This window comes from Muscardinus avellanarius (assembly GCF_963383645.1).
Source record: "Muscardinus avellanarius genome assembly, chromosome: 5".
Lineage (NCBI taxonomy): Eukaryota > Metazoa > Chordata > Mammalia > Rodentia > Gliridae > Muscardinus > Muscardinus avellanarius.
Window position 1 is genome coordinate 75384731 of NC_137790.1, and position 27126 is coordinate 75411856.

Below are 27126 nucleotides of genomic sequence, written 5' to 3' on the forward strand. Positions count from 1 at the left end.
CAGGGTCTCACTGAGTTGCAAAGGGCCTCACTAAGTAGCTGAGGCTGGCCTCGAACCACGATCCTCCTGTCCCTGCCTCCCAAATGCTGGGATTACAAGCATGCGCCACCACGCCCGGCTCTCTATTTCAAAATTAAAGAAAAGAAAATAGAATGTGGATATAGCTCAATAGAGGGGGATTCAATCTGGAGTACCAAAAAGACATAGTGATCAGTGTGCAAAATAGGGTTCAGCAAACTATAACCCTTGGGCTAAATCCTGACACTCCCAACCACTTACATAGTATTTACAATTGTTTTTACACTGTAGAGAACAGAGACTACACAACCCACACGGTCTGAAATATCTATATCTTACCCTTTACAAAAAAACAATAAAATGTGGTATTGCTGGCAAATCCATAATTGACAGATCTGTGCATTTCATTTGCTTTAATATAGAACTTCTGAGCAGCTCTAAGTTTTTTTTTGGACATTTAGTAAATAGTTGAATGATAGAAAAAATTATAGAAATTCAGTTAAATCTGTCAGGTTTAAGAAAAATTGGTAAAAACATCAACAAGGTGTGGTGGCATATGCCTTAATCCTAGTATGGAAGCTGAGACAGGGGGATCACAGGTTCAAGGTTCATGCATGGTAAGTTAGCAAGACCCTATTTCGAAACAAAAAATAAAATGGGGCTCTGGGTGTAGTTCAGAGATAGAATGCCCCTGGATTTAATCCTCAATAAACCTGTGCGCACACACACACACACACACACACACACACACACACACCCCTCTAGTCTGAAATAAAGAGGGAAAAAGGTTGGAAGGGAGAGAAAGACCACATTAAAAATTTTGAAAATGGCCAGCCGGGCATGGTAGCACACACTTGTAATCCCTGTGCTTGGGAGGCTGAGACAGGCGGATTGTGCAGGTTCAAAGCCAGCCTCAGCTACTTAGTGAGGCTCTCAGCAACTTAGTGAGACCCTGTTTCCAAATAAAATATAAAATAGGGCTGAGAGTATAGCCTGGAGGTAGAAAGCCTCTGGGCTCCACCCCCAGTACCAAAAAAAAAAAAGGAAAGAAAGAAAGAAAAAAAAAGAAAATGCCCTAATCCCAGCATTTGGGAGTCTGACACAGGAGGACGGCAAGTTCGTAGCCAGCCTCAGATACTTAGTGAGGCCCTCTGCAATTCAGTGAGATCCTGTTTCCAAGTTAGGAATAAAAAATAAGGCTGGAGGTATAGCTCAGAGGTAGAATGCCCCTCGATTCAATTCCCAGTACCTCACACACACACAAAAATGAAAACAGAAAGAAAAAGTAGGTTCTTAGCACATCAGATGTGATGCTTTATCTTAGCACATCAGATAGGAGAATATTCCTGTTTACAAAGTTAGCTAGTATGAGCTATAACAATTCTTACAAAATACACAACTGCCACTCTGTTTATTCCTTTAATATCTTGTTCATTTAATGTATGAAAAGAAAATAAATAATACAGCAATATATTTTACTGGCCATTGGAAAACAGTATTATTTTGATATCTGAAGAGTTGCTTGTAACCTTTAAATTACAAAAATGAACACTTCCTATAAGAGGAAAACATAGGCTCCTTAAAAGCGTTAATAAAAAGAGCCTGCACTGGAGGATCTTGCACTGATGCCAATTAACTGTATTTCTCAACATCTGGTCTCACCGGTGAAATACAATAATATCTTCACTATGCCTCTCTATTAAGATTTTTAGAAAAATAAAATGAACTGGGCGTGGTGGTGTACACTTGTAATCCCCGCGCTTGGGAGGCCGAGACAGGAGGATCGCGCAGGTTCGAAGCCAGCCTCAGCTACTTAGTGAGGCTCTCAGCAACTTAGTGAGACCCTGTTTCCAAATAAAAAACTACAAAAATAGGTCTGGGAGAATAGTCCGGAGGTAGAAAGCGTCTGGGTTCCACCCCCAGTACCACCTAAATAAATAAATAAATAAATAAAAATAAAATGAAATGGTAAATAATGAAAATACTTTAAAAGTGAAAAATACCAGCTGGGCGTGGTTGCGCACGCTTGTAATCAATCCCCATGCTTGGGAGGCAGAGACAGGAAGATCGTGCTGGTTCAAGACCTGGCTTAAGAGACCCTGTTTCCAAATACAAAATATAAAAATAGGTCTGGGAGTGTAGCCTGGAGGTAGAAGGTAGAAGGGTTTCCAGGAACTCCAGTACCACCAAGAAAAAAAAAAAAAGTGAAAAATATCATGCAGATGTAAAGTATTACTGAAATGTGTGTGTGCATGCCTGCCCGTGTGTAACTAATAGGTAACTGTCTTTTCTTTTTTTTTTTTTTTTTGTTTTGTTTTTCCGGCACTGGACATGGAACCCAGAGCCATTCTACCTCTGAGCTATGCCGCCAGCCCAATTTTTTATTCTTTATTTTGAAATAAGGTCTCACTGAGTTGCAGAGGGCCTCACTAAGTAGCTGAGGCTGTCCTTGAACCACGATCCTCCTGTCTCAGCCTCCCAAATGCTGGGATTACAGGTGTGCCACCATGTCCGGCTTGGTAACTCTCCTTTCTGAGAATCAGGCATAGCTCTAATTACTGACCACATTAATTCATTGAATTCTCAGAGAGAGGTAAAGGAACAGGCAAAAAGAAGTTAGGTAAGTGCTTATCGATGAATAGCAGTGGAATTAAAACACAAATTCAGCCAGCCTGGCACCAGAGACTGTGCCCTTAGTCGTTATTTTATATTGCTGATGTACCATCTTACTGTGTATGTGACGCTCAATTTCACTACTAACCTGGTTGATTTTCCAGTATTCTGCAATCGGAGCTCCGCTGATATTCCCCACTTAAGTGCCAGCTGAATTCCTGACTGAAAGGGCAGTAGTCAGCAATTTCCACTGAGCCACCATAATAAGGCAAATCCTCTGCGGGAATTCCACTGAGTTCATCAAAGTACTTCAGCAACATCGGTAGGAAGACAAGAGAATAACAAGCATTCCATATCATCAAAACCAAGTCCACCAGCAAATGACAGCACCGCTCTAAGGCTGTTAACACAAGACAGTAATGCAGATGTCTTCAGAAGTTATGCAACACAAAAAAGATAGAGCATGCCACTCTGGGGGGCATTTTGGTGTTGCTACAGGTTTTGTGGTTTTTTTTTTTTTTTTTTTTTTTTTGGTACTGAGGATTGAACCCAGAGACATTTTTACCTCCTAGCTACACCCCAGCCCTGTTTTATTTTTATTTTGAAACACTGTCTTGTTAGGTTTATGAGAGTCACACTAATTGTTGAGTCTGGCCATAAACCTGCGATCCTCCTATCTCAGCCTCCCAACTACCAGGATTACAGTGTGTGCCACCATACCTGGTAAGTTTGTTATAGTTTAAAAAATTAAGTTAATTTATATTACTTATTAGAATGACACATTAATGCTTTAAAAGGATGAAATGGAATTAAACTTAGCAAAAGGAAGAGTTTTAAGAGTTGACAAAACATAAAACTAATGCATATAACTAAGACATTTAAAATATAAATATAAAATATAAATAGGGAAGTTGAAGCAGGAGATCACTTGAGCCCAGAAGTCGAGGTCAGCCAGGGACACCTAGTGAGACCTTGTCTCAATAAATGTACAAGTGTGCCAGGCGTGGCGGTGCACGCTTGTCATCCCAGCATGTGGGAGGCTGAGACAGGAGGATCCCGGTTCATGAACAGCCTCGGCTATTGAGTGAGGTCCTTTGCAATTCAGTGAGATGCTGTTTCAAAATAAAGAATAAAGGCCAGGCATGGTGAGGCTGAGATCAGAGGAGCAGAGGTTCAAGGCCAGCCTCAGCAATTTAGGGAAACCTTCAGCAACTTAATGAGACCTGTTTCAAAATAAAAAATAATATAGGACTGGGGTATACTTTAGAGGTAGAATGCCCCTGGGTTTAATCCAAAGAAAGAAAGACAGAGAGAGAGAAAAAGAAGAGACAAATACTCTTAAATACTTCCTGCTATTATTATGAAGTACTTTTAGATATTAAGTAATTGCTATTACTAGCACATTAAAGAAATGAAGGAATTCTTACATTATGCATTAAATAATTTAGTAGAATTTATACTTTTAACACAAAACAGAGATTAATTTTTTTTAAAGGTGATTTCTAAAATTGTGTTTAAAACTGTGGTACCTGGTACTCCGGTGGTAAAGGTTTAGGGAACTTCTGCAGATTACACACGGCAACTGCCCTCTGGTCCTGTCTGCAGGTCAGCTGCAGGGGATTGCTCCTGAGCGTGTCACAGTAAGGGCTCAGCATCTGCCTTCTGCACACAAAGATAAGCACCTCGGCGTCAGAGTGGGAAGAAATATTACAAGTCTATTAGGAGCTTGTCTTCTCATTTATAATCTCAATTTATTTATTTATTTATTTATTTATTTATTTATTTATTTATTTATTTATGTGGTACTGGGGGTGGAACCCAGGAGCTTTTCTACCTCTGGTCTATACTCCCAGACCTATTTTATACTTTTTTTGGAAACAGGGTCTCCCTAAGTTGCTGAGAGCCTCACTAAGTAGCCGAGGCTGGCTTCGAACCTGTGCGATCCTCCTGTCTCAGCCTCCCAAGCCCTGAGATTATAAGCAAGGGCTACCACGCGCACCCCCACCCCTGCAATATATTTTAGTTGTTTACTGTAAATCACTGAATCAGGTTATAAAGTTACATTTCAAAGAGTAAAAAGAGTAAAAGGAAATGCCTAATGCAGGTGTGGAAGACAAAGACTGGATACATCCTAACATTACTGCACTGCTACTAAATAAAATCCTATTTATCTTTTCCTCTGCTTTTGCCAGTAAACTGAGTTCTGCAGATCTGCTTCGTGTTTTTAATGACAACAAATGAAATTCCAGAGCCTGGACTAAAAGTCAGAGCTTGGAGAAAGGCCTTCCTTTCCGTCTGGCAGCAGCCCCTAGGTTTATGTCAAAGGTAAGCCAAGATGGGCACATCCAAGTACCTCCAGGAGCTATGGAGAAAGAAGCAGCTGGATGTGACAAGCTTTCTCCTGCAGGCCAGCTCTCAGCACTCCACAAGGCTGGGCTCTCCACCCGGCCCCACCCGGCCGGATAAAGCGATCAAGCTCGCAGGCTGGGGTAAAAGGCCAAGCAAAGTTATGTTATATATAGGATTTGCGGGTGCTGGGGTGACCCCAAACGCCCAGTTCCTAAGGGTGCAACCTATGACAAGTAAAAGCCTGTCCATCATGGCGTTAACCAATAAAGTTCACGCGAAGCCTTCAGTCTGTGGCCGAGGAGAGAGCTGGATGCCACTGTGGGGCTCTGAGAGCCCTGAATTCTTACTGGGTTGGTGAAGATTCCACAAACAAATTCTTTGAGGTTATCCTCATGGACCCATTCCATAGGCTATCAGAAGAAATCCTGACAGCCAGTGGATCACTAGGCCAGTCCACAAACACAGGGAGATGTGTGGGCGACATCTGCAGGCTGCAAGAGTCATGGCCTTGGAAAGGGCCACAAGTTCCACCACACTATTGGTGGTTCCCGCCAGGCAGCCTGGAGAAGGCGTAATATCTCCAGCTCCACGGTTACCGCTAATGTAAGTAATGTTTGTAAAATTCATACCTAATGAACAATTTAGGACAGTAAAAAAAAAGTCAGATCTTCATAATTAAATAGCATCTCAGAAAGAGATTGTGGTAGTGGGTGTGGTGGTGCACACCTGTAAGCTCAGTTCTTGGGAGGCTTGTGGGTTTGAGGACAGCCTCAAGCAAGTCATGAGACTCTCATCGACCTGGTGAGACCCTGTTTCAAAAGGAAAATTAAATAGGGTTGGGGGTCCACTCAAAAGTAGAATACCATTCAGTTTAATACTCAGTACCAAAAAAAAGAAAGAAAGAAAGAAAGAAAAGAAGAGAAAGAGAGAGAGGAAAAGAAAAAGATTGTGATGGTGTCCTTTTGCTTTGCAGGTATAAAAAGTAAAATTTATACCACAATCTAGTTTAAAAGATTATACTTGGCCGGGCGTGGTGGCACATGCTTGTAATCCCAGCATTCGGGAGGCTGAGACCGGAGGATTGCAGTTCACAGACAGCCTCAGCTACTTAGGCCCTCTGCAACTCAGTAAGACCCGTTTTCAAAATAAAGAATATCCAGGTGTGGTGGCACACGCTTGTAATCCCTGCGCTTGGAAAGCAGAGACAGGAGGATCACGCGGGTTCGAAGCCAGCCGTGCTGGCTTAAGAGACCCTGTTTCCAAATAAAATATAAAATAGGTCTGAGAGTGTAGCCTGGAGGTAGAAGGGTTCCAACCCCAGTACCACCAAAAAAAAAAAAAAAAAAAAATAGGGCAGGGGTGTAGCTTAGAGGTCGAATACTCCTGGGTTCCATCCCAAAAAAGATTTTACTTGATAATTTGTTAAACTGAAAATATTTGTAAGACACTTAATTTTGTATTCCTGTGTAAAATGAAGATTAAAGAACTATTTCTAATTGTTATCAACAAGTTTAATTTAATAAAAAAGATTCTTGTAAATTTTCAAAACATATCAGAATTGGTGGCATTATCCTGTAAAAATAACCTTCAGACAAACCTTCTGATCAGTCATCAAACTGGTAATTTATAATATAAAAATTATATTAATGAAGCTGGGTGTGGTGATATACGCTTGTAGTCCCAGCACTTGGAAGGCTGACACTGGAGGACTGCAAGTTTGCGGCCAGCCTCAGCTACTTAGTGAGGCCCTCTGCAACTTAGTGAGACCTTGTTTCAAAATAAGAAATAAAAAAATATAGGGCTGGGGGTGTAACTCAGAGGTAGAATGACCCTGAGATCAAACCCCAGTACTGCAAAAAAAAAAAAATTATATTAATGCCATAGTAGTGTTACAAATGAAATTTCAGTATTCCTAAACAATAGAAATTAAAATACATCCACAAAATTATAGTATGATCACTGGTATTTTTCCATTTTTCCTCTCTTCCTAGCCTATGCTATAGATACCTTATTTTAAGGAAGACTGGTACTTTTAATGACTGGTCTCATTAAAATTAACATAGCCAGTGTGGTGGCACACGCTTGTAATCCCAATACCTGGAAGGCTGAGACAGGAGGATTGCAGCTTCGTGCCAGACAAAGCAAGTTAGGCCCTCCACAACTCAGTGAGACCCTATTTCTAAAACAAAAGATAAAATTCGGTTGGGGTGTTGCTCAAGAGGTAGCATGTCCCTGGGGTTTCATCCCCAGTACCACAAAAAAACAAATTCACCTAACTCTAACTAGAATAGCAATCACTAAAAACACAACAGCAAATGCTGGCAAGGATGTGGAGAAATGGGAACTCTAATACATTGTTAGTGGAATTGCAACTTAGTGCAACCACTTTGGAAAACAGTATGGAGAATCCTCAGAAGAATGGGAATGAACTTACCATTCGATCCAACAATACCACTTCTGGGTATCTACCCAAAAGAAAGGAAACCAAACTATCAAACTAATGCATGTGTATCTATGTTCACAGCTGCACAATTCACCATAGCCAAACTATGGAACCAGCCAAGATGCGCATCAAGAGATGAATGGATTACAAAACTGTGGGATATGTACACAATGGGATTTTACTCAGCCATAAAGAAGAACACAATTACGTCACCTAAAGAAAAATGGATAGAACTGGAGAACATTATGCTAAGTGAGATTAGTCAGTCACAAAAAGTAAGAAATCAGATGCTCTCCCTAATATGCAGAAGCTAGGAAAAAAATGGGTCAAAGGAGGAAAGGAGGAACTCTAGACAAAGGAGAAACTAGAGATGAGCAAATAAGATGACCTGAGGAGGATGGCCGGGGGGAAGACTCAGCTATAGTTTTTTTCTTTTCTTTTTCTAGATTTTTTTTTTTTTTTTTTTTTTTGCGGTACCAGGGATGGAACCCAGGGCTGGCTAAAAAATACAGCTGGGGGTATACCTTGGAGGTACTATGTCCCTGGTTTCCATCCTTGGTACCGCAAAAAAAAAAAAAAAAAAAAAAAAAATCTAGAAAAAGAAAATAAAAATGAAAAGAAGGGCCGAGAGTGTAGCTGAGTGGTGGAGCTACCAGTATGTGCAAAAGCCTAGGTGAATTTATACAGGTGTGGTGGTAAATACCTGTAATCCCAGTGTTTTGGGAGGCTGAAGATGGGAGATTTAGAGTTTGAGGCCATTCTGGGCAACTGAGACTGTCTCAAAAAGAAAATAAAAGCTGGTGGTGGTGGTACACATTTGTAAGCCCAGTACTTGGGAGGCTAAGACAGGAAGATCTCAGGTTTGCAGCCAGCCTCAGCTACTTAGTGAACCCTCGGCAATTTAAGGAGAGACTGTTGCAAAATAAAGAATAAAGAATAGGGTTGGAGGTGTAGCTCAGAGGTAGAATGCCCCTGGGTCCATCGCTAGTCCTGCCATACACACACCAAAAAAGACAATAGAAGACAGCAACAAAATAAAAGTCTGGTTCCTACAGTGAAATGAAAAACAAAAGATGCAAATTACCAGTATTAGGATTAAAATAGGATAGCATTAAAGGCCATGATACAAACTGATTACTTAAAATTAGTCTGATTACTTAAACTCTTCAAAAAATACAAATTGCCATAACTCATTCAACATGAAATCAATTATACGAAAAGGTAAGTATTAAAAGTTTATTCCACATTAATTCACAATTTAAAATTCCCATAAGAGAAATCTCAAGACTCAAATGGTTTCACCAGAAAAGTCTACCAAATATTTAAAGACTGAGGCTTAGACAAGAGGATCACATGTTTGAGGGCAGCTTTGGCAACGTAACAAGATTCTGTTTTAAAATAAAAATTAAGCTGGGGGTGGTGGTGCACACTAGTAAACTCAGTACTTGGGAGGCTGAGCTAGGAGGAATGCAGGTTCACAGACAGCCTCAGCTACTTAGTGAGGCCCTTTGCAACTCAGTGAGACACTGTTTCCAAATAAAGTATAAAAAATAAGGCTGGGAAATTATGTGTGGTTTTTTTTTGTGCGTGTGTATGTGTGTGTATGTATGTATATGTATGGTACTAAGGATGGAACCCAGGGGCATTTTTCCTCTGAGCTACACCTCCAGCCCTATTTTTTATTCTTTATTTTGAAACAGGGTCTCACTGAGTTGCAAAGGGTCTCACCAAGTAGCTGAGGCTGCCCTTGAACTGCGATCCTGTCTCAGCCTCCCAAATGCCATAGGAGGAACTCTAGACAAAGAAGCTACTATAGAGGAGCAAATAAGTCAACTTAAATGAGGGGATGGGACGGGGAAGAGGGAAATTCTCTAATGCAAATGACGTACTTCAACAAACTATCAATGTCAATCACTAAGCCAAACATGGGAAGGAGGGAGGGGGAGGGAATGGGGTGGGAACTGGGTAAGGGCTAATTGGGTGATATGTGCATGCATGTCTCCACCATCTTGCATCCCATTAAGATGTATGAATACGCCGAGTGTGGTGGCGCACACTTGTAATCCCAGTGCTTGGGAGGCTGATGCAGGAGGATCGCACAGGTTTCGAAGCCAACCTCAGATACTTGGAGAGACCCTGTTTCCAAATAAAGTATAAAAAAGGTCTGGGAGTATAGCCTGGAGGTAGAAAAGCCCCTGGGTTCTACCCCCAGTACCACCAAAAAAAAAATGTATGAATACAATGCACCAATAAAAATTTAAATAAACAAAATGGAAGCCGGGCGTGGTAGCACACACTTGTAATCCCCACTCTTGGGAGGCTGAGACAGGAGGATCGCACAAGTTCGAAGCCAGCCTCAGCTACTTAGTGAGGCTCTCAGCAACTTAGTGAGACCCTGTTTCCAAATAAAATATAAAATTGGGCTGGAAGTACAGTCTGGAGTAAGAAAGCCTCTGGGTTCCACCCCCAGTACCACACACACAAAAAAGCATGTTTTATTATAGTATATGAGTAAAAACAACTTGAATCTTTAAAAACTTTGAAAACAACAGCCCTAGATTTAACTAAGGAAAAGAAAGGGAGATTCTTAGATTGATAGACACAAAAATCCATAACAAAATACTAATACATAAAATTCAATAACTGACAAGTAATTATATACCATGATTAACTAGGGTTCATTCAAGGGATGTAATGGTGGTCTTCCTCTTAGCTATACCCCTAGCCCTATTTTTTTTTTTTTTTTTTTTTTTTGTGTGTGTGGTGCTGGGGATGGAACCCAGGGGCCTTCTGCCTCCGAGCTACACCTCCTGACGTATTTTGTATATTATTTGGAGACAGGTTCTCACTAAGTTGCTGAAAGCTTACCTGAGCTGCTAGGCTGGCTTCGAACCTGAGATTCTTCTGTCTCAGCTCCCCAAGTACTGGGATTACAAGTGTGCACCACCTAAACTGGCTCCTTTCCAGTTTTTATAAATTTATAAACTCTATGAATTTATAAGTTTTGAAACAGGGTCTTGCAGAATTATTGAAGCTGGTGGTGCTAACCTACGATCAGCCTGTGTCAGTCTCACAAGTACCATAATTATAGGCATGCACTACTACACCCGGTTAAACACAAAAATGTGAAAAAGAAAAAAAAGTGAGATAGAGATGCGATTAGGCTCACAGCTGCAGGAATTTGGCAGTAGGGTTTTTTGAAGTTGTCATTTTAAAATGTGTTTGTATGAGATGTTTATTTACATTTCTTTAATAAAAACATGTTTTGTTTTGTGTTTGCTTGTTAGGAATTCAATCAGCATTTTGAAATATATTAGCTTTATACTTTGTATTTAAAATTCTGGTACTGACACTTCACAGGTCAAGTATAAAATGAAATTCCATGTGCACAATTCAAGCAGACTGTTAAACTGTTTTTACACCCAGAGATGCAGTTCTGAACTTGTATATGGCATGATGTATTTTTATCTTACAAAATAAATCAATTGTATGTATTTTTCTCTTGATAAGTAGCTGTATGAAATTTGCTTCTTGAATGCTTTTTTCTCTTGCACAGTATTCTGACATCCTACCAGCATTTGTCCTACCAGGTTTTTGTTGTTTTTCTGTTCTGCATAAAGTATGTAATGTTGGCAGAAATTGATTTTTTTGAAATATGCAAAGTGTTATGGGTTTGGGAATTTGTGGACACAGATTGAGAAGATCACCATTTACTGAGCAGGATGTGGTGGTACCCGCCTGTGATCTCAGTATTTGGGAGGCTGAGACAGGAGGGTCACAGGCTTGAGGACAGCATCAGCATGCAGTGAGATTCTCAGCAAGACCCTGTTTCAAAACAAGAAATAAAACTGGCCTGGGGGTACAGTTCCAAGGTAGAATGCCCTGGGTTCAACACCCAAACACCTAGGATCACGCGCGTGGGCACATGCGCGCACGCACACATACATACACACACACACACACACACACACACACACACACACACACAAAACACCATTTACAAATTAAAATTTTTTTGTGTGTGTGGTACTGGGGATGGAAGTCAGGGGCCTTCTACCTCCAAGCTACACTCCTAGACCTATTTTATATTTTATTTAGAAATGTTATATAAATATATATAAATATATGTTTATATATGTAAAAATATAAAATATATAAAAATATATTTTATATTTTATTTAGAAGTGTTATATAAATATAATAAAATATAAATATACAATTTATATTTTATTCTAAATAGCTGAGGCTGACTTCAAACCTGGGCAATCCTCCTGTCTCAGCCTCTCAAATACTGGGATTACAAGCATGAGCCACCATGCCTGGCTAGCAAATAAAATATTTATATCTAAAAAAAAGAGCCAGGTGTGGCAGCACACACTTGTAATCCCAGCATTCGGGAGGCTGAGACCAGAGGTTTGTGGTTCGTGGACAGTCTCAGATACTTAGTGAGGTCCTTTACAACTCAGTGAGACCCTGTTTCAAAATAAAGAATAAAGCCGGGCATGGTGGCGCAAACTTATAATCCCAGCATTTGGGAGGCTAAGACAGAGGATCATGGTTTGCAGACAGCCTTAGCTACTTAGTGAGGCCCTTTGCAGCTCAGTGAGACCCTGTTTCAAAATAAAAAATAAAAATGGGGCTGGGGGTATTGCTCGGAAGTAGAATGCCCCTGGGTTCCACCCCCAGTACTGCAAAAGAAAGGCAGGAAGGAAGGAGAAAGAAAACAACATGAATGAGACAGCATGGGAAAAGTATATAGATTTATAAGCAAAACACATTTTTTTTTGTGGCTCTGTGTATTTTAGTAAAGGAAACAATTCTGCGGCTACTTATTATGATATTACCCAAACCTGCAGAATCTCTCCTACATGTTTCTAAATTGATCTGCTCAGACCACATTTTGAAAACAGTTGATAAAGAACAAAATCAGAAACAAATTATTTCATCAAAGATAACATGAGGGAATGCATTCTTACTTTTGTCTTTGCTGCTCCATCCAGAATTTACAGCTCTTCCTAACAAAGTCACAGCCCATTCCTCGGCCCCAGTCTAACTTCTCCGCCATGCTGTAATTTGCTTTATACCAGCTGTGGAAATAAGGCAAAGACACGACCTTCAGTGCCACCATTTAAACTCACTTTTATCTTTCAGTGCTGAGAATCCAACCTGGGCTACATACGAGCCAGGCCAGCCGCTGAGCCACACCTCCAGGCCAGATGATGATTCTCATGACATAAAAAACAATTCTAGCCGGGCGTGGCGGCGCACGCTTGTCATCCCCGCGCTTGGGAGGCGGAGACAGGAGGATCACATAGGTTCAAAGCCAGCTGGCTTAAGAGACCCTGTTTCCAAATAAAAAATATAAAATAGGTCTAGGAGTATAGCCTGGAGGTAGAAGGGTTCCATCCCCAGTACCACACACACACACAAAATAATAATAATAATTCTAGCCAGGCGTGGTGGCGCACGTTTGTAATCCCAGCGCTTGGGAGGCTGAGACAGGAGGACCTCACATGTTCGAAGCCAGCCTCAGCTACTTAGTGAGACTGTTTCCAAATAAAATATAAGACAGGTCTGGGAGTATACCCCAGAGGTAGAAGGCCTCTGGGTTCCACCCCCAGTACCACCAAAATAAATAAATAAATAAATAAATAAATAAATAAATAAATAAATAATTCTAGCATACCAATAGCAAATCTTATCAGTTAGCAAATCAAGACCTTAAAAAGGACTCTGGAGGCCATGCCCAAAGGGAACATTTACAAAGCCTTTGCTACACAAGGACCTCTGTACAAGATCACTGTGGCAGGGGTTTGGTAACCACACTTGTGTGAAAGTACTTTTATATTCAGAAAACAAAACACATTTCCATTAAAATTCCCCAAAATGATAGAAGTCACAGAGTAGAAAGTAGTTATGATAGCTGGGTAAGGTGGTACATACCTTTAATTCTGGTACTTGGGAGTATGATACAGGAGGATCGCAGGTTCAAGGACAAACTCAGCAACTTAGCGGGACCCTAATTGAAGAATTAAAAAAAAAATTTAAAGCCAGGCATGGTGACGCATGCTTGTAATCCTTAGTGAGGCTCTCAGCAACTTAGTGAGACCCTGTTTCCAAATAAAATATTAAATAGGAAGCCGGGCGTGGTGGCGCATGCTTGTAATCCCCGTGCTTGGGAGGCTGAGACAGGAGGATCACACGGGTTCGAAGCCAGCCTCAGCTACTTACTGAGGCTCTCAGCGACTTAGTGAGACCCTGTTTCCAAATAAAATATAAAAAAGGTCTGGGAGTATAGCACGGAGGTAGAAAGCCTCTGGGTTCCACCCCCAGTACCACAAAAAAAAATAAATAAATAAAAAATAAAATATTAAATAGGCCTGAGAGTATAGCCCAGAGGTAGGAAAGCCCCTGGGTTCTACCCTTAGTACCACAAAAAATAAAAAATAATAAAAAAAATAAAAAGGACTAAAAAATAGGCTGGGGGTGTAGCTCAGAGGTACAATGCTCCTATGTTTCATCTCTAGCACCACAAAAAAAAAAAAAAAAAAAAAAAAGAGGAGGCTAAATTGGGCACTGTGGTACACACTTGTAATATCAGTACTTGGGAGGTTGAGACAGAAGGACCCCAGGGTGGTGGCCTTGGCAACTTAGAAAGACACTCTGCAATTTAGTGAGACCCTATTTCAAAATAAAGAATGAAAATTAGAGCTGTGGGTGTAACTCAGAGGTATTCGCCTCTGGGTTCCACCCCCTGTACTGGGAAAAAAAAAAAAAATGGGGCTGTGTCTTGGTGGTAGAATGCCCCTGGGTTTAATCACCAATACAAAACAAAACAAATGAAAATTTCAACCTTTAGTTTCATACACACAAAAATAATAAAAATAAGCCGGGCGTGGTAGCGCACGCTTGTAATCTCTGCGCTTGGGAGGCGGAAACAGGAGGATTGCGCAGGTTCGAAGCCAGCCTCACTGGCTTAAGAGACCCTGTTTCCTAATAAAAATATAAAAATAGGCCTGGGAGTGTAACCCGGAGGTAGAAGGGTTTCCAGAAACCCCAGTACCACCACTAATAATAATAATATTAATAATAATAATAATAATAATAATAATAATTTTTTTCACTGTTTTACCAGAAAGTTCCAATGCTTTCAAAACCAGGAATCCACACATTACCAATTTAGTTTACAATTTAAAAAGTTAGTTTTTCCTTAGGCCAGGCATGGTGGTGCATGCAAGTAATCCCCGCGCTTGGGAGGCTGAGAAAGGAGGATTGCACACAGGTTCAAAGCCAGCCTCAGGTACTTAGTGAGGCTCTCAGCAACTTAGTGAGACCCTGTTTCCAAATAAAGTATAAAATAGGTCTGGGAGTATAGCCTGGAGGTAGAAAAGCCCCTGGGTTCCACCCCAGTGCCACACACACACACAGACACACACAAATAGTTTTTACTTCATATTAGCATGGCTTCTGCTTATTAGAAAACAAATCTCAAGCCGGGCGTGGTGGCGCACGCTTGTAATCCCCGCGCTTGGGAGGCTGAGACAGGAGGATTGCACAGGTTCAAAGCCAGCCTCAGCTACTTAGTGAGGTGAGGCTCTCAGCAACTTAGTGAGACCCTGTTTCCAAATAAAAATATAAAATAGGTCTGGGAGTGTAGCCCGGAGGTAGAAAGCACCTGGGTTCCACCCCCAGTACCACCAAAAAAAAAAAAAAAAAAGAAAACAAATCTCATGAGAGGTGTTGCTCTGTTCATTACTATTCCTCAATGAATAAACAAATGGCATTGGCATAGACAACGGAGAGTTAACTACACAAAATACTATGGATGAGTAGGTACAGCTTGCTTTGGTGCAAAATATGGCATTAGATTAATTTCATTTAATACACAATTCACGTCATATTCTCCCATCTGACTTACCCAGTGTCCTCCATTAATGCAAGAGTGATTCGAGAGAGGACTCGGTTCTGGGTGTGAGAACCAGTCATGGCTTCATTCTGAAAATCAGCCACACATTTTAATTAGAAGATGACTTTACAACTCTCAATACGTTCTATAATTTCTCTGATGTGTGCAAGCCTGCGATTCTCCTGTCTCAGCCTCCTAAATAATACTGGGATTACAAGTGTGCCCCACTTTTTAATTTCTTCCTTTATAACCTGTTTGAATAACTTTTACCATGCATATGAATTACTTTTACAAAAAATACTAGAGTGGGGCGTGGTGGCTCATGCTTGTAATATCAGTACTTGGGAGGCTGAGACAGGAGGATCCCAGGTTCGAGGCCAGCCTCAGCTACTTAGTGAGGCTCTCTGCAACTTAGTGAGACCCTGTTTCAAAGTAAAGAAAAGGGGGGGGGGGGCTGAGGGTGTAGAATGCCCCTGGGTTCAATCCCCCGTTTCACAAAAATAAAATATAATAAAAATATTAGTAATATTTAAAAATAAACTGACCTCTAATAGCCGTTTTTCCCAGTGGTTGAGTTCAGTGCCCATACCACCTTGATTTTCAAGTTCCATTCCTTCCAGAACTGGACAATTAAAATGCTTTCGTGCTTCCTCCTAAGAATCAGAAAATAAATAAACAAACCCTGCAAAAGTACCATAAGATAATGGCAAACTCTTCATCATATGGATGTAGAAAGTAGACATTAAAGAATTACTTTGGTCAGAAGAGAGAAATTCTTTTATTGTTATTATTATTTTCTTGTGTGTGTGGTACTCGGGTGGAACGCAGGGGCTTTTCTATATCCAGGCTACACTCCCAGACCTATTTCATACTTTATTTGGAAACAAGGTCTCACTAAGTTGCTGAGAGCCCAAGTAGCTGAGGCTGGCTTCGAACCTGCACGATCCTCCTGTCTCAGCCTCCCAAGCACTGAGATTACAAGTGTGCGCCACCATGCCCGGCTTATTATTTATTTATCTTATTTTATTTAGTATTGGGAACATCTAAGCACATTCTACTTTTGAGATACACCCTAGACCCTTTAAAAAAAAAAAGGGTCTTGTTATATTGCCAAAGGCCTCCTCAAGTTGCTACGGGTGGCCTAGAACCTGTCATCTTCCTGATTCAGCCTTCTAGGTACCAGGATGACAGGTATGTGCGTACTCCCATACGTGGCTTGAGCTTCTTTTTATTTATTTGTTTGTTTGTTTGTTTTCTTTTGGTGGTACTGGGGTTCCTGGAAGCCCTTCTACCTCCGGGCTACACGCCCAGACCTATTTTTGCATTTTTTATTTGGAAACAGGGTCTCCTAAGCCAGCGCGCGTGGCTGGCTTCGAACCTGCGCGATCCTCCTGTCTCAGCCTCCCAAGCGCGGGGATTACAAGCGTGCGCCACCACGCCCGGCATGATGTACTTTTTTATTTTTATTAATGTGGTTTTGAATATGTATCGTTAGTATTTTGTTTAGAATTTTTGCCTATGGAAGGATTGCATCTCTTTTGATTTCATGGAATAATGCATAAAATATTGGATTTAGTTCTTCTATAAACCTTTTGTAGAATTCAGCTGGGAATATAGCTGAACCGGGCGTTTCTTTGATGGAAGGCTTTCTGTTGCTATTTCTTTCTTTGCTTGCTATTGGTCAATTTAGGCTTTTTATATTTTCTTGGCTCAATATAGGCAGGTTGAATATAGGTGCCTAGAAATCTACTGATTTTTTCTGTTTTCCAGTTTATTGGAATATAAATTTTCAAAATAGTTTCTGATGATCCTCTGGGTTTTCCCCACTGTCTGTGGTGATGTCTCCTTTTTCATTTCTGATTTTAATAATTTGGGTTGATACTCTTTCTTTTGGTTAAGATGGCTAAGAGTTTAATATTTTGTTAACCTTTTCAAAATACCAGTTTTTTGTTTTGTTGATCTTTTGTAATGTTTTTGTTGTTCTTATTCTCTATTTCATTGATTTCTGCTCTGATTTTAATCATCTCCGGCCTTTTTTATTTATTTCTTTATTTTGGTGGCACTGGGGTTCCTGGAAGCCCTTCTACTTCCGGGCTACACTCCCAGACCTATTATATATATTTTTTTATTTGGAAACAGGGTCTCTTAAGCCGGGGAGACTGGCTTCGAACCTGTGCAATCTTCCTGTCTCCACCTCCCACCTCCCAAGCAGGGGGATTACAAGCGTGCGCCACCACGCCTGTTACCTCCTGCCTTTTACTGGCTTTGGAATTAGACTGTTCCTGTTTTTCCAGGTCTTTGAGGTATAGTTAGGTTATTTGGTGACTTTACTATAAACTTTCCTCTTAAAACCACCTTTAAGCCGGGCGGAGTGGCACATGCTTGTAATTCCAGTTCTCGGGAGGCTGAGAAAGGAGAATCCCAGGTTCGCTGCGAGCCTCAGCTACTTGGTAAGGCCTTCCCCAACTTAGTGAGACCCTGTTTCAAAATAAAGAATAATAGCCGGGCATGATGGCGCACACTTGTAATCCCAGCATTCGGAAGGCTGAGACAGGAGGATCACAGTTCATGGACAGCCTCAGCTACTTAGTGAGATCCTTTGCAACTCAGTGAGACCCTGTTTCAAAATAAAGAATAAAAAATAGAGCTGGGGGGTGTAGCTCAGAGGTAGAATGCCCCTGGGTTCCATCTCCAATATATAAATATATAAATAAATAGAATAAGCTGGGCATGGTGGCACACGCTTTTAATCCCAGCATTTGGGAGGCTGAGACAGGAGGATCTGGGTTCACAGACAGCCTCAGCTATTTAGTGAGGCCCTTTGCAACTCAGTGAGACTCTGTTTCAAAATGAAGAATAAAAATAGGGCTGGGAGTGTAACTCAGAGGTAAAATGCCCCTGATTCTATCTCCAGTACTAAAAAAAAAAACAACAAAAAAAACCACCTTCAAAGTGTCTCATAGGTTTTGATATGTTGTGTTTTTATTTTCATTTAATTCTAGGAATTTTTTTTATTTCTCCCTTTATCTCTTCTCTCAACCAGTCCCCATTCAAAAGTGTATAATTCAGTTTTGCCGGGCGTGGTGGCACACGCTTATAATCACAGCATTCGGGAGGCTGAGACAAGAGGATCACGGTTTGCAGCCAGACTCAGCTACTTAGTGAGGCCCTCTGCAACTCAATGAGACCCACTTTCAAAATAAAGAATAAAAAATAGGGCTGGTGGTGAAGCTCGGAGGTAGAATGCCCCTGGGTTCCATCCCCAGTACTACCAAAAAAAAAAAAAAAAAAAAAGAAGGTGTATAATTCAGTTTCCATGAATCCATGTAATTTGTTTTGGTCTTCCTCTTGTTAATTTCTACTTTTATTCCATTATGATCTGAAAAGATGCAGGGAATTATTTTATATATTTTTAAATTTGCTGGCATTTGCTTTGTGGCCCAGATTATAGTCTGTTTTGAAGAAGGTTCCATGAGAAGCTGAAAAGAATGCTGTTATTGGTTGGAATATTCTGTATGTGTCTATTAGGGTCCATTTGGTTAATGGAGTTTTTTAGCTCTCATCTTTTGCCAGGAAGAGTGATCTAGTGGTGTGAGTGTTGGGTTGAAGTCTCCCAATATTATTTTATTTGGGTCTATTTAAGATCTTATCTCCCAGCCGGGCGTGGTGGCGCACACTTGTAATCCCCGCGCTTGGGAGGTGGAGACAGGAGGATCGTGCTGGTTTGGAGCCAGCCTTGCTGGCTTAAGAGACCCTGTTTCCACATAAAAAAGTTAAAAAATAGGTCTGGGAGTGTAGCCCGTGGGAGTGTATCCCAGAGGTAGAAGAGCTTCCAGGAACCCCAGTACCACCAAAGTTTGTTTTATAAAAGTGGGTAGTGGGTATACCCACATTTGAAGTGTAAATATTTGCTATCATTATATCTTGTTGCATTGTTCCTCTTATTAGTAAGAAGTGACTTGCTTTATCTCTTCTTGTAAGTTTTAGCTTAAAGTCTACTTTGTCAGATATAAGCATTGCAACTCCTGCTTGTTTTCAATGTGTTTCCATGGTATACTCTTTTCCATCCTCTCACTTTTAACTTTTGAATATCTTTGCCTGTAAGGTGAGTAGTAATTTAAAAATATACAATACAAGCCGGACGTGGTGGCACATGATTGTAATCCCAGTGCTTGGGAGGCTGAGACAGGAGGATCGCACAGGTTCAAAGCCAGCCTCAGCTGCTCAGTGAGGCTCTCAGCAACTAAGTGAGACCCTGTTTCCAAATAAAGTATAAAACAGGTCTGGGAGCATAGCCCGAAGGTAGAAAGCCTCTGGGTTCCACTCCAAGTACCACAAAAAATAAATAAGTAAATAAACAAACAAAAACACACAATCAATGGGGTATGGTGGCACATGCTTGTAATTCTAGTACTTGGGAGGCTGAGATAGGAGGATCACAGGTTCGAAGTCAGCCTCAGAAATTTGGCAAAGCCTTGTTTCCAAATATAAAATAAAATAGGGCTGGTGGTGTAGCTCAGAGATAGAATGTCCCTAGGTACAATTCCCAGTACCATACACACACACAAAAGGAATACGTACATACACACACACACATACCAAAGTTTATCACGCACTAGATTTTGTACTTTGATCATTAACTCACCATTACCTCCTCCTAACCTCTATAACCACCATTCTACTCCATTTCTATGAGTTTCAGTGCTTTGATACTGTATATAAGTGAGACTATATGTCTATATAGTCTCTAGATAAAGACTATATGTCTTCCTATGTCTGGTTTACTTCATTTAGTATAATGATGTCTAATTCCATCCATCTTCGCTAGGTGTAGTGGCACACACCTATAATACCCATACTTGGGAGGCTGAGACAGGAGGATCACATGTTCGAGGACAGCCTCAGCAAGCAGTGAAACTTTCATCAATCTAGTGAGACCCTATTTCCAAATAAAAAATAGAATCAGGACCAGGCATGGTGGTGCACGCTTATAATCCCAGCATTCGGGAGACTGAGACAGGAGGATCACAGTTCACGGACAGCCTCAGCTACTTAGTGAGGCCCTCCGCAACTTAGTGAGACCCTGTTTCAAAAAAAAGAATAAAAAATAGGGCTGGGGATGTAGCTAAGAGGTAGACTGCCCCTGGGTTCCATCACTAGTACCTCAAAAAAAAAAAAAAATAGAAATGCAATTGCTAGATCTCATGCTTTTGTTTTTCCTAGGAAATTCCATACAGTTTCCCATATGACTGGTTTACATTTCCACCATGGACTCTAATCCCACCATGGAACAGCAGTGTCTTTTCTCTATATCCTTATCAGCACTTATTATGTTCTGGTTTCCTTGGTGGTTGTTTTTTTGTTTGTTTGTTTGTTTGTTTTTGCAGTACTGGGGATGGAACCCAGGGCATTCTACCTCTGAGCTACACCCCTGGTCCTATTTTTTTTTAAGTCTTTTTATTTTTTTGAAATGGGTTCTCACTGAGTTGCGGAGGGCCTCGCTAAGTAGCTGAGGCTGTCTGCGAACCGCGATCCTCTGGTCTCCGCCTCCCGAATGCTGCCTTTACAAGGTGTGCCACCACACCTGGCTTTATTTTTTTAATTAATTTTTTTCTTTGTTACTAGAGATTGACTCCAGAGGCATTTTATCTCTGAGCTACATTCCCAGCTCTTTCTTCATTTTTAATTTTGAAAGGGTCTCCCTAAGTTGTTGAGGCTGGCCTCGACTCTGCAATTCTGTCTCAGTTTAGTTCTGTTATTTTGATAATAGATATTCTGAGAGGTGTTAAGATACCTCATGGTAGTTTTTGTGTGTGTGTTTGTTGTACTGGAGATTGAATCCAGGGACATTCTACACACCCCAAGCCTATTTAATTTTTATCTTGAAACAGAATCTCACTAGGTTGGTGAGAGTCTCACTACTTACTGATGTTATCCTTGAACCTGCAATCCTTGAGTCTCAGCCTCCCAAGAACTGGGATTACAAGCGTGGGCTACCATGCCCAGTTCTCATGGTAGTTTTAATTTACATTTCCCCAATGAGTAGTAGTGTTAAACACTTTTTCATATATCTATTGGCCACTTGTTTGTTTTTTAGAAACGTTTCTTTATACCCCCTTTCTATTTCTAATTTGGTCTTTAGTTTTCTTGCTATCAAGTTTCTTATATATTTTGGATATTAACACACACATACAGACACACACACACACACCTTGTTGTTTTTCTTTCTAACACAGATATTTCAATGAAATAATCAGCAGTTAGGAAACAGTAGCGATGATCCTAAGAGGCATCAAAACAGACAAACAAAAGCAATGATGACAGAAAGCAGCGGGTAGGAAGGGCTGTGAGGGTCACTGCTAGATTCCATTCCCTCACATTTCTCTTGGCTTCTACTGTACTTCTACTTTAGGCTATGAAATGCAATAAGTTCTTAAACAATAATGATCAGTAAAGCAAAGACCATAATGAAGGAAGATTGGTCATAAGACATGAAGAAATTCAACAATACTTACAACAACACGAGGTGTTACTAGGAGATACACAGTATGGCGAACTATCTTATTATCTCGAACATTCCATAGTCTTTCCACCTTTCGAACGACTTTATCACTCCACTGATATAATCCAAGACTGCAATTATAGATTAGAAAGACAGTCATTTTTGAAAATTCACTACCACTTTAAATGTAAAATTATTTATGAATGTCAATATAAAATTAAAATACTTGAGAGCTTATACTACATACAAGGAAAGTATGTGAAAATGATTTTCTAATTTAATCTTTTCAGTAACTCTCTAAGATTAATATAAGCACGGTTTTGTAGATAAAGGCATAAGGCATGGGCCCACATTTCTATAATACCAGTATTTGGGAGGTTGAGACAAAAGAATCACAGGTTAAAAGTGAGTTTTAGCAACTTAGTGAGACTTCAGCAATTTGGAAAGACCTGTTTAAACAAAAAGAGAGCTGAACTAGGTATGGTGGTACACACTTGTAATCTCAGGATTCGGAAGGATCGTGGTTTGCAGGCAGCCTCAGCTACTTAGCAAGGCTCTTAGCAACTCAGTGGGACTCTATTTCAAAAAAGAAAAAGACTAAGAAAAAAAATAGGGCTGTGGGTGTATCTCAGAGGTACAATACCCCTGGGTTCCATCCCAATACTGCAAAAAAAAAAAAAAAAAAATAGAGCTGGATGTGGTGATGCACACTTATAATCTCAGTACTTGGCCGGGCGTGGTGGCGCACGCTTGTAATCCCCGCACTTGGGAGTTTGAGACAGGAGGATCACACAGGTTCAAAGCCAGCCTCAGCTACTCAGTGAGGTTTCCAGCAACTTAGTGAGACCCTGTTTCCAAATGAAAGAAAGAAAGAAAGAAAGAAAGAAAGAAAGAAAGAAAGAAAGAAAGAAAGAAAGAAAGAAAGAAAGAAAGAAAGAAAGAAAGACTGGGATTATAGCCCGGAGGTGGAAAGCCTCTGGGTTCCACCCCCAGTACCACTAAAAAATTTTTTTAAAAAATAATAATAATAACAATAATCTCAGTACTTGAGAAGCTGAGGCAGGAAGGATCACAGGTTCTTTACCAACCACATATACTAATGAGGCCCTCCGCAACTTAGTGAGACCCTGTTTCAAAATAAAAAATAGGCTAGGCGTGGTGGCGCATGCTTGTAATCCCCGCACTTGGGAGGCAGAGACAGGAGGATCGCGCAGGTTCGAAGCCAGCCGTGCTGGCTAAGAGACCCTGTTTCCAAATAAAAATGTTAAAATAGGTCTGGGAGTGTAGCCCGGAGGTAGAAGGGCTTCCAGGAACCCCAGTACCACAAAAAAATAAAAAAATAAAAAAATAAAAAATAGGGCTGGGGCACTGAGCATAGTGGCACACACTTGTTATCTTAGCATTCGGGAAACTGAGACCAAAGGATCGTGGTTCACAAACAGCCTCAGCTACTTAGTGAGATCCTTCACAACTCAATGAGACCCTGTTTCAAAAATGAAAAGACTAGCCGGGCGTGGTTGTGCATGCTTGTAATCCCCACGCTTGGGAGGCGGAGACAGGAGGATCACGCAGGTTCGAAGCCAGCTGTGCTGGCATAAGAGACCCTGTTTCAGAAATATAAAATAGGTCTGGGAGTGTAGCCCAGAAGGGCTTCCAGGAACCCCAGTACCACCAAAAAAAAAAAAAAAAAAAAAACAGGGCTTGGGCTGGGGGTGTAGCTTGGAGGTAGAATGCCCAGTACCACAAAATAAATATCTAGATAGATAAGTAAATGAATAAAGTGTCGGAGTGGGATAATGCCTGTGATTCCAATACTTGGTGATTCCAATATTATTGTGATCCCAATAATTGGAGGGTGAGACAGGAGGATAGTAGGTTCTAGACTAGACTCAGTAACTTAATGAGAACCTCAGAAACTTAGTGAGGCTCTGTTTTAAAGTTTGAAAAAAAAGAAAGCTTAAAGACTTAGAGATATATCTCAGTAGTAGAGCACTCATCTAGCTTGATCAAGGCCCTGGATTCAATTCCCAGTATCACAAAAAATAAGATTAAATTAAATATAAGTTTCAAGTGAATTAAAGCTATGAATATAAAAAAATCAAATAATAATTTAATAAAGTAAATTCAGGAGAATATATATTTCGGTTTTTTTTTTTTTTTTTTTTTTTTTGGTTGTACTGGGGCGGAACACAGGGGCTTTCTACCTCCGGGCTATACTCCCAGACCTATTTTATATTTTATTTGGAATAAAAAAAAAAAAGCGTGCGCCACCACGCCCGGCAAGAATATATATTTCTAATCTTGGGCTTGGGGAGGCAAAAAGCTTACTAATAAGCCAAGCGTAGTGGCGCAGGCCTGTAATCCCCGTGCTTGGGAGGCTGAGACAGGAGGATTGCACGGGTTCGAAGCCAGCCTCAGCTATTTAGTGAGGCGCTCAGCAATTTAGTGAGACCCTGTTTCCAAATAAAGTATAAAATAGGTCTGGGAGTACAGCCCAGAGGTAGAAAAGCCCCTGGGTTCTACCCACAGTACCACAAAAAAAAAAAAAAAAAAAGCTTACTAATAAAAAAAAATTAATTAGGGACTTCTGAGAAGTTGTTGACCGAGAAAAGTGGGGCTTAAGAGCCCCGCTAACAACCAATCTCCATTACCACAAAATCAGTGCCTTTCATAGTCAGAAAACACCATCAACAGAGAAACAAAAAATCACCAGGCTCCAGAGAGGAGGGGGACTCAGAACGGAGCTCAGAGCCACAGAGGAGATACGCCGGCCTCACGCCTGAGGACACGGCAGCAGCGCCTTACTGCCAGCGGCAACGGCGAGTTCACCAGACGGCTACAGCTACAGCCCAACGCACTCAACAGCCCACCAGGCTCCAGAGAGGAGCGGTGAACAGCGAGCCGAGGGACTCAGAGCTGAGCTCAAAACCAGAGAAGAAATATGCCAGCCTCACGGCCAAGGGCGTGGCAGCAGCGCCATATTGCCACCGGAGGCAGCAGCAGCGAATTCACCGAGTCCGCTACAACTCCATCTGCATACTCAACAACAGTGAGTCAAATTGCGGGCCACAGAGGAGAAATCCCAGTAATGTACTCCCAGGAACTTGAACCAGTGGGGGAGTGGTGGTGGCAGAGATATCACACCATATTATTTTTCAACAATATTTAGTTAAAAGATTATTATTTCCTCCACCAATTGTTCATGGAAACCTTGTCAAAAATAACTTGACAAGATATGGAATTTAGCTCTAGGCTTTTATTTGACTCCAATGGTTCACCATAGGAGAACGCCCAACCTGACACCCCCCATAGTCTAAAGCAGCCTCTATCGATTCCCTGGGTCTGAGACTCTGTGATACAACCCAGTAAAGGAGTAGTGGGGTCTGAGATACCACAGACTCGAGATCCAGAGCACCTTAAGTGAAGTCATAGTGACCCAAGGGAAGAACCCAGAGAAGGCACAAACTTCCGAAATCATGGGAAAGAGGAATAACAATGGAGCAATGAATGCCCACAACCCCACAACATCAGAACCCGATAAAACAGAAATTCAGAGATTTCTATAAGATCAAATCAGGAAAATAACTGTAGAAATAATAAAGGTGTTTTGAAAAGAATTCAGAGAGAGCCAAAAAGAGATAAAAGATGCAATTAATGAAGGCCTCAATTCAAAGTACAAACAACCGATTAGACCACATGGAGAACAGAATCTCGCTCTTAGAAGATGATCAATCCAAAAATGAACGCATAGTTTCTAATTTAGGAAGAAAAATCCGACAGCAGGAATCTGACATTGAAGAAATATGGGTCCATTTTAAGAGAGCTAACCTAAGAATAATTAGAATAGAGGAGGGAAAAGAAGGTGAAACCAAAGGGATCAACAATCTCTTCAAGGAAGTCATAGCAGAAAATTTTCCAAACATAGAGCAAGAGGTTGATACACAGGTCCAGGAAACTTATAGAACTCCCTTTAGACAGGATCGGAGAAGAGGATCCCCACGCCACATAATTGTCAAAATAACCAATGTGGAAGCCAAGCAGAGAATCTTAAAGGCAACAAAAACAAAGGGCCAAGTGACATTCAGAGGCAAACCAATTAGAATCACTCCAGACTTCCCAAACCAAGTCATGAGAGCCAGAAGGGCTTGGAGTAACATATTCCAAACTCTGAAAGAAAACAACTTCCAGCCAAAAATATCCTACCCAGTGATGGAGGACATGGAAGAAACCTGAGGAACGAAAGGTTCCGAAAGAGTTAAGGCAGTTTGGCGAAAGGTCAAGCTTTCCGAGACTCTGGGTGACTTCTGGTCTTTCCGGAAATTCTCACCCCCAACCCACCAGTGAGAGCGGGAACTTGCTGCAATCATGCTCTTAATAATCTTTAACCAGGCCTCTTTGTTTCTTCTTGTTTTTTAATTTTCCCTCCATGATTGTATTCTTTTTTTTTCTTAACAATTTTTTTTTTTTTTTTTTGTGGTACTGGGGTTCCTGGAAGCCCTTCTACCTCCGGGCTACACTCCCAGACCTATTTTTACATTTTCATTTGGAAACAGGGTCTCCTAAGCCAGCGCGCGCGGCTGGCTTCGAACCTGCGCGATCCTCCTGTCTCTGCCTCCCAAGCGCGGGGATTACAAGCGTGCGCCACCACGCCCGGCATTTAACAATTTTTTATTGAACATAAATAGTATACATTTACACTATATTTGGTGCCCTCTCCTCCCACCCGCCCCCGTTTTCTCTTCCCCCCTCCCACCAATGGTTGTCCAGGTTAACCATGTCTTATTCATAATTTTACACATGTTCAGGTGTAGACCCTCATTAATCAAGATCGGCCTTTCTCCTCTCCTATCTTTCCATTAAAACTTAGCTAGTATTTCCCCTCTAATATCTGGAGTCCCACTGGTATCCTTTGTGTTTTCTAGTTTGGGCATATTAGAGGAAACATGTGTATCTTCTCCTTCTGTGCTTGGCTGATCTCACTTAACATGATGCTCTCCAGGGCTTTCCATCTTCTTGCAAATGATATAATTTTGTTCTTCTTTATGGCTGAATAGAATTCCATTGTGTGTATTTCCCACAGTTTTGCTATCCATTCATCTGTTGATGGTGATCTGGGTTGGTTCCATATTTTGGCTATTACAAATTGTGCTGCTATGAACATAGGTATGCATATGTTGCTGTATTTCTCTGAATTCAACCCCTTTGGAAAGATACCCAGGAGTGGTATAGCTGGATCATATGGTGGATCTATTCCCACCTTTCTTAGGAATCTCCACACAGATCTCCATAGTGGCT

General features: G+C 41.0%; 1 protein-coding gene, 1 long non-coding RNA gene and 1 pseudogene across 4 annotated transcripts in view; 2 read left to right on the forward strand and 1 right to left on the reverse strand.

Annotated features, from left to right (window-relative positions):
• The window catches only part of LOC308263049, a 448643-nt gene that overhangs the window by 305537 nt on the left and 115980 nt on the right, over nucleotides 1–27126 (forward strand). The window lies entirely within an intron of this gene.
• The window catches only part of LMLN (leishmanolysin like peptidase), a gene marked incomplete at both ends in the record, with an annotated part of 56874 nt that overhangs the window by 3499 nt on the left and 26249 nt on the right, over nucleotides 1–27126 (reverse strand). Inside the window, 6 exons of one of the 2 annotated variants that reach the window (XM_080696227.1) lie at nucleotides 2780–2939; nucleotides 4161–4293; nucleotides 12400–12510; nucleotides 15342–15418; nucleotides 15875–15982; nucleotides 21845–21962. In XM_080696227.1, the coding sequence (XP_080552353.1) occupies nucleotides 2780–2939; nucleotides 4161–4293; nucleotides 12400–12510; nucleotides 15342–15418; nucleotides 15875–15982; nucleotides 21845–21962 (707 nt within the window). The remainder of the gene's footprint in view (nucleotides 1–2779; nucleotides 2940–4160; nucleotides 4294–12399; nucleotides 12511–15341; nucleotides 15419–15874; nucleotides 15983–21844; nucleotides 21963–27126) is intronic. The other variant, XM_080696228.1, reaches the window with a different exon arrangement.
• On the forward strand, nucleotides 4967–5582 carry LOC308262789 (large ribosomal subunit protein eL15-like; annotated as a pseudogene). Its single transcript has one exon. The product of its transcript is annotated as a large ribosomal subunit protein eL15-like (transcript).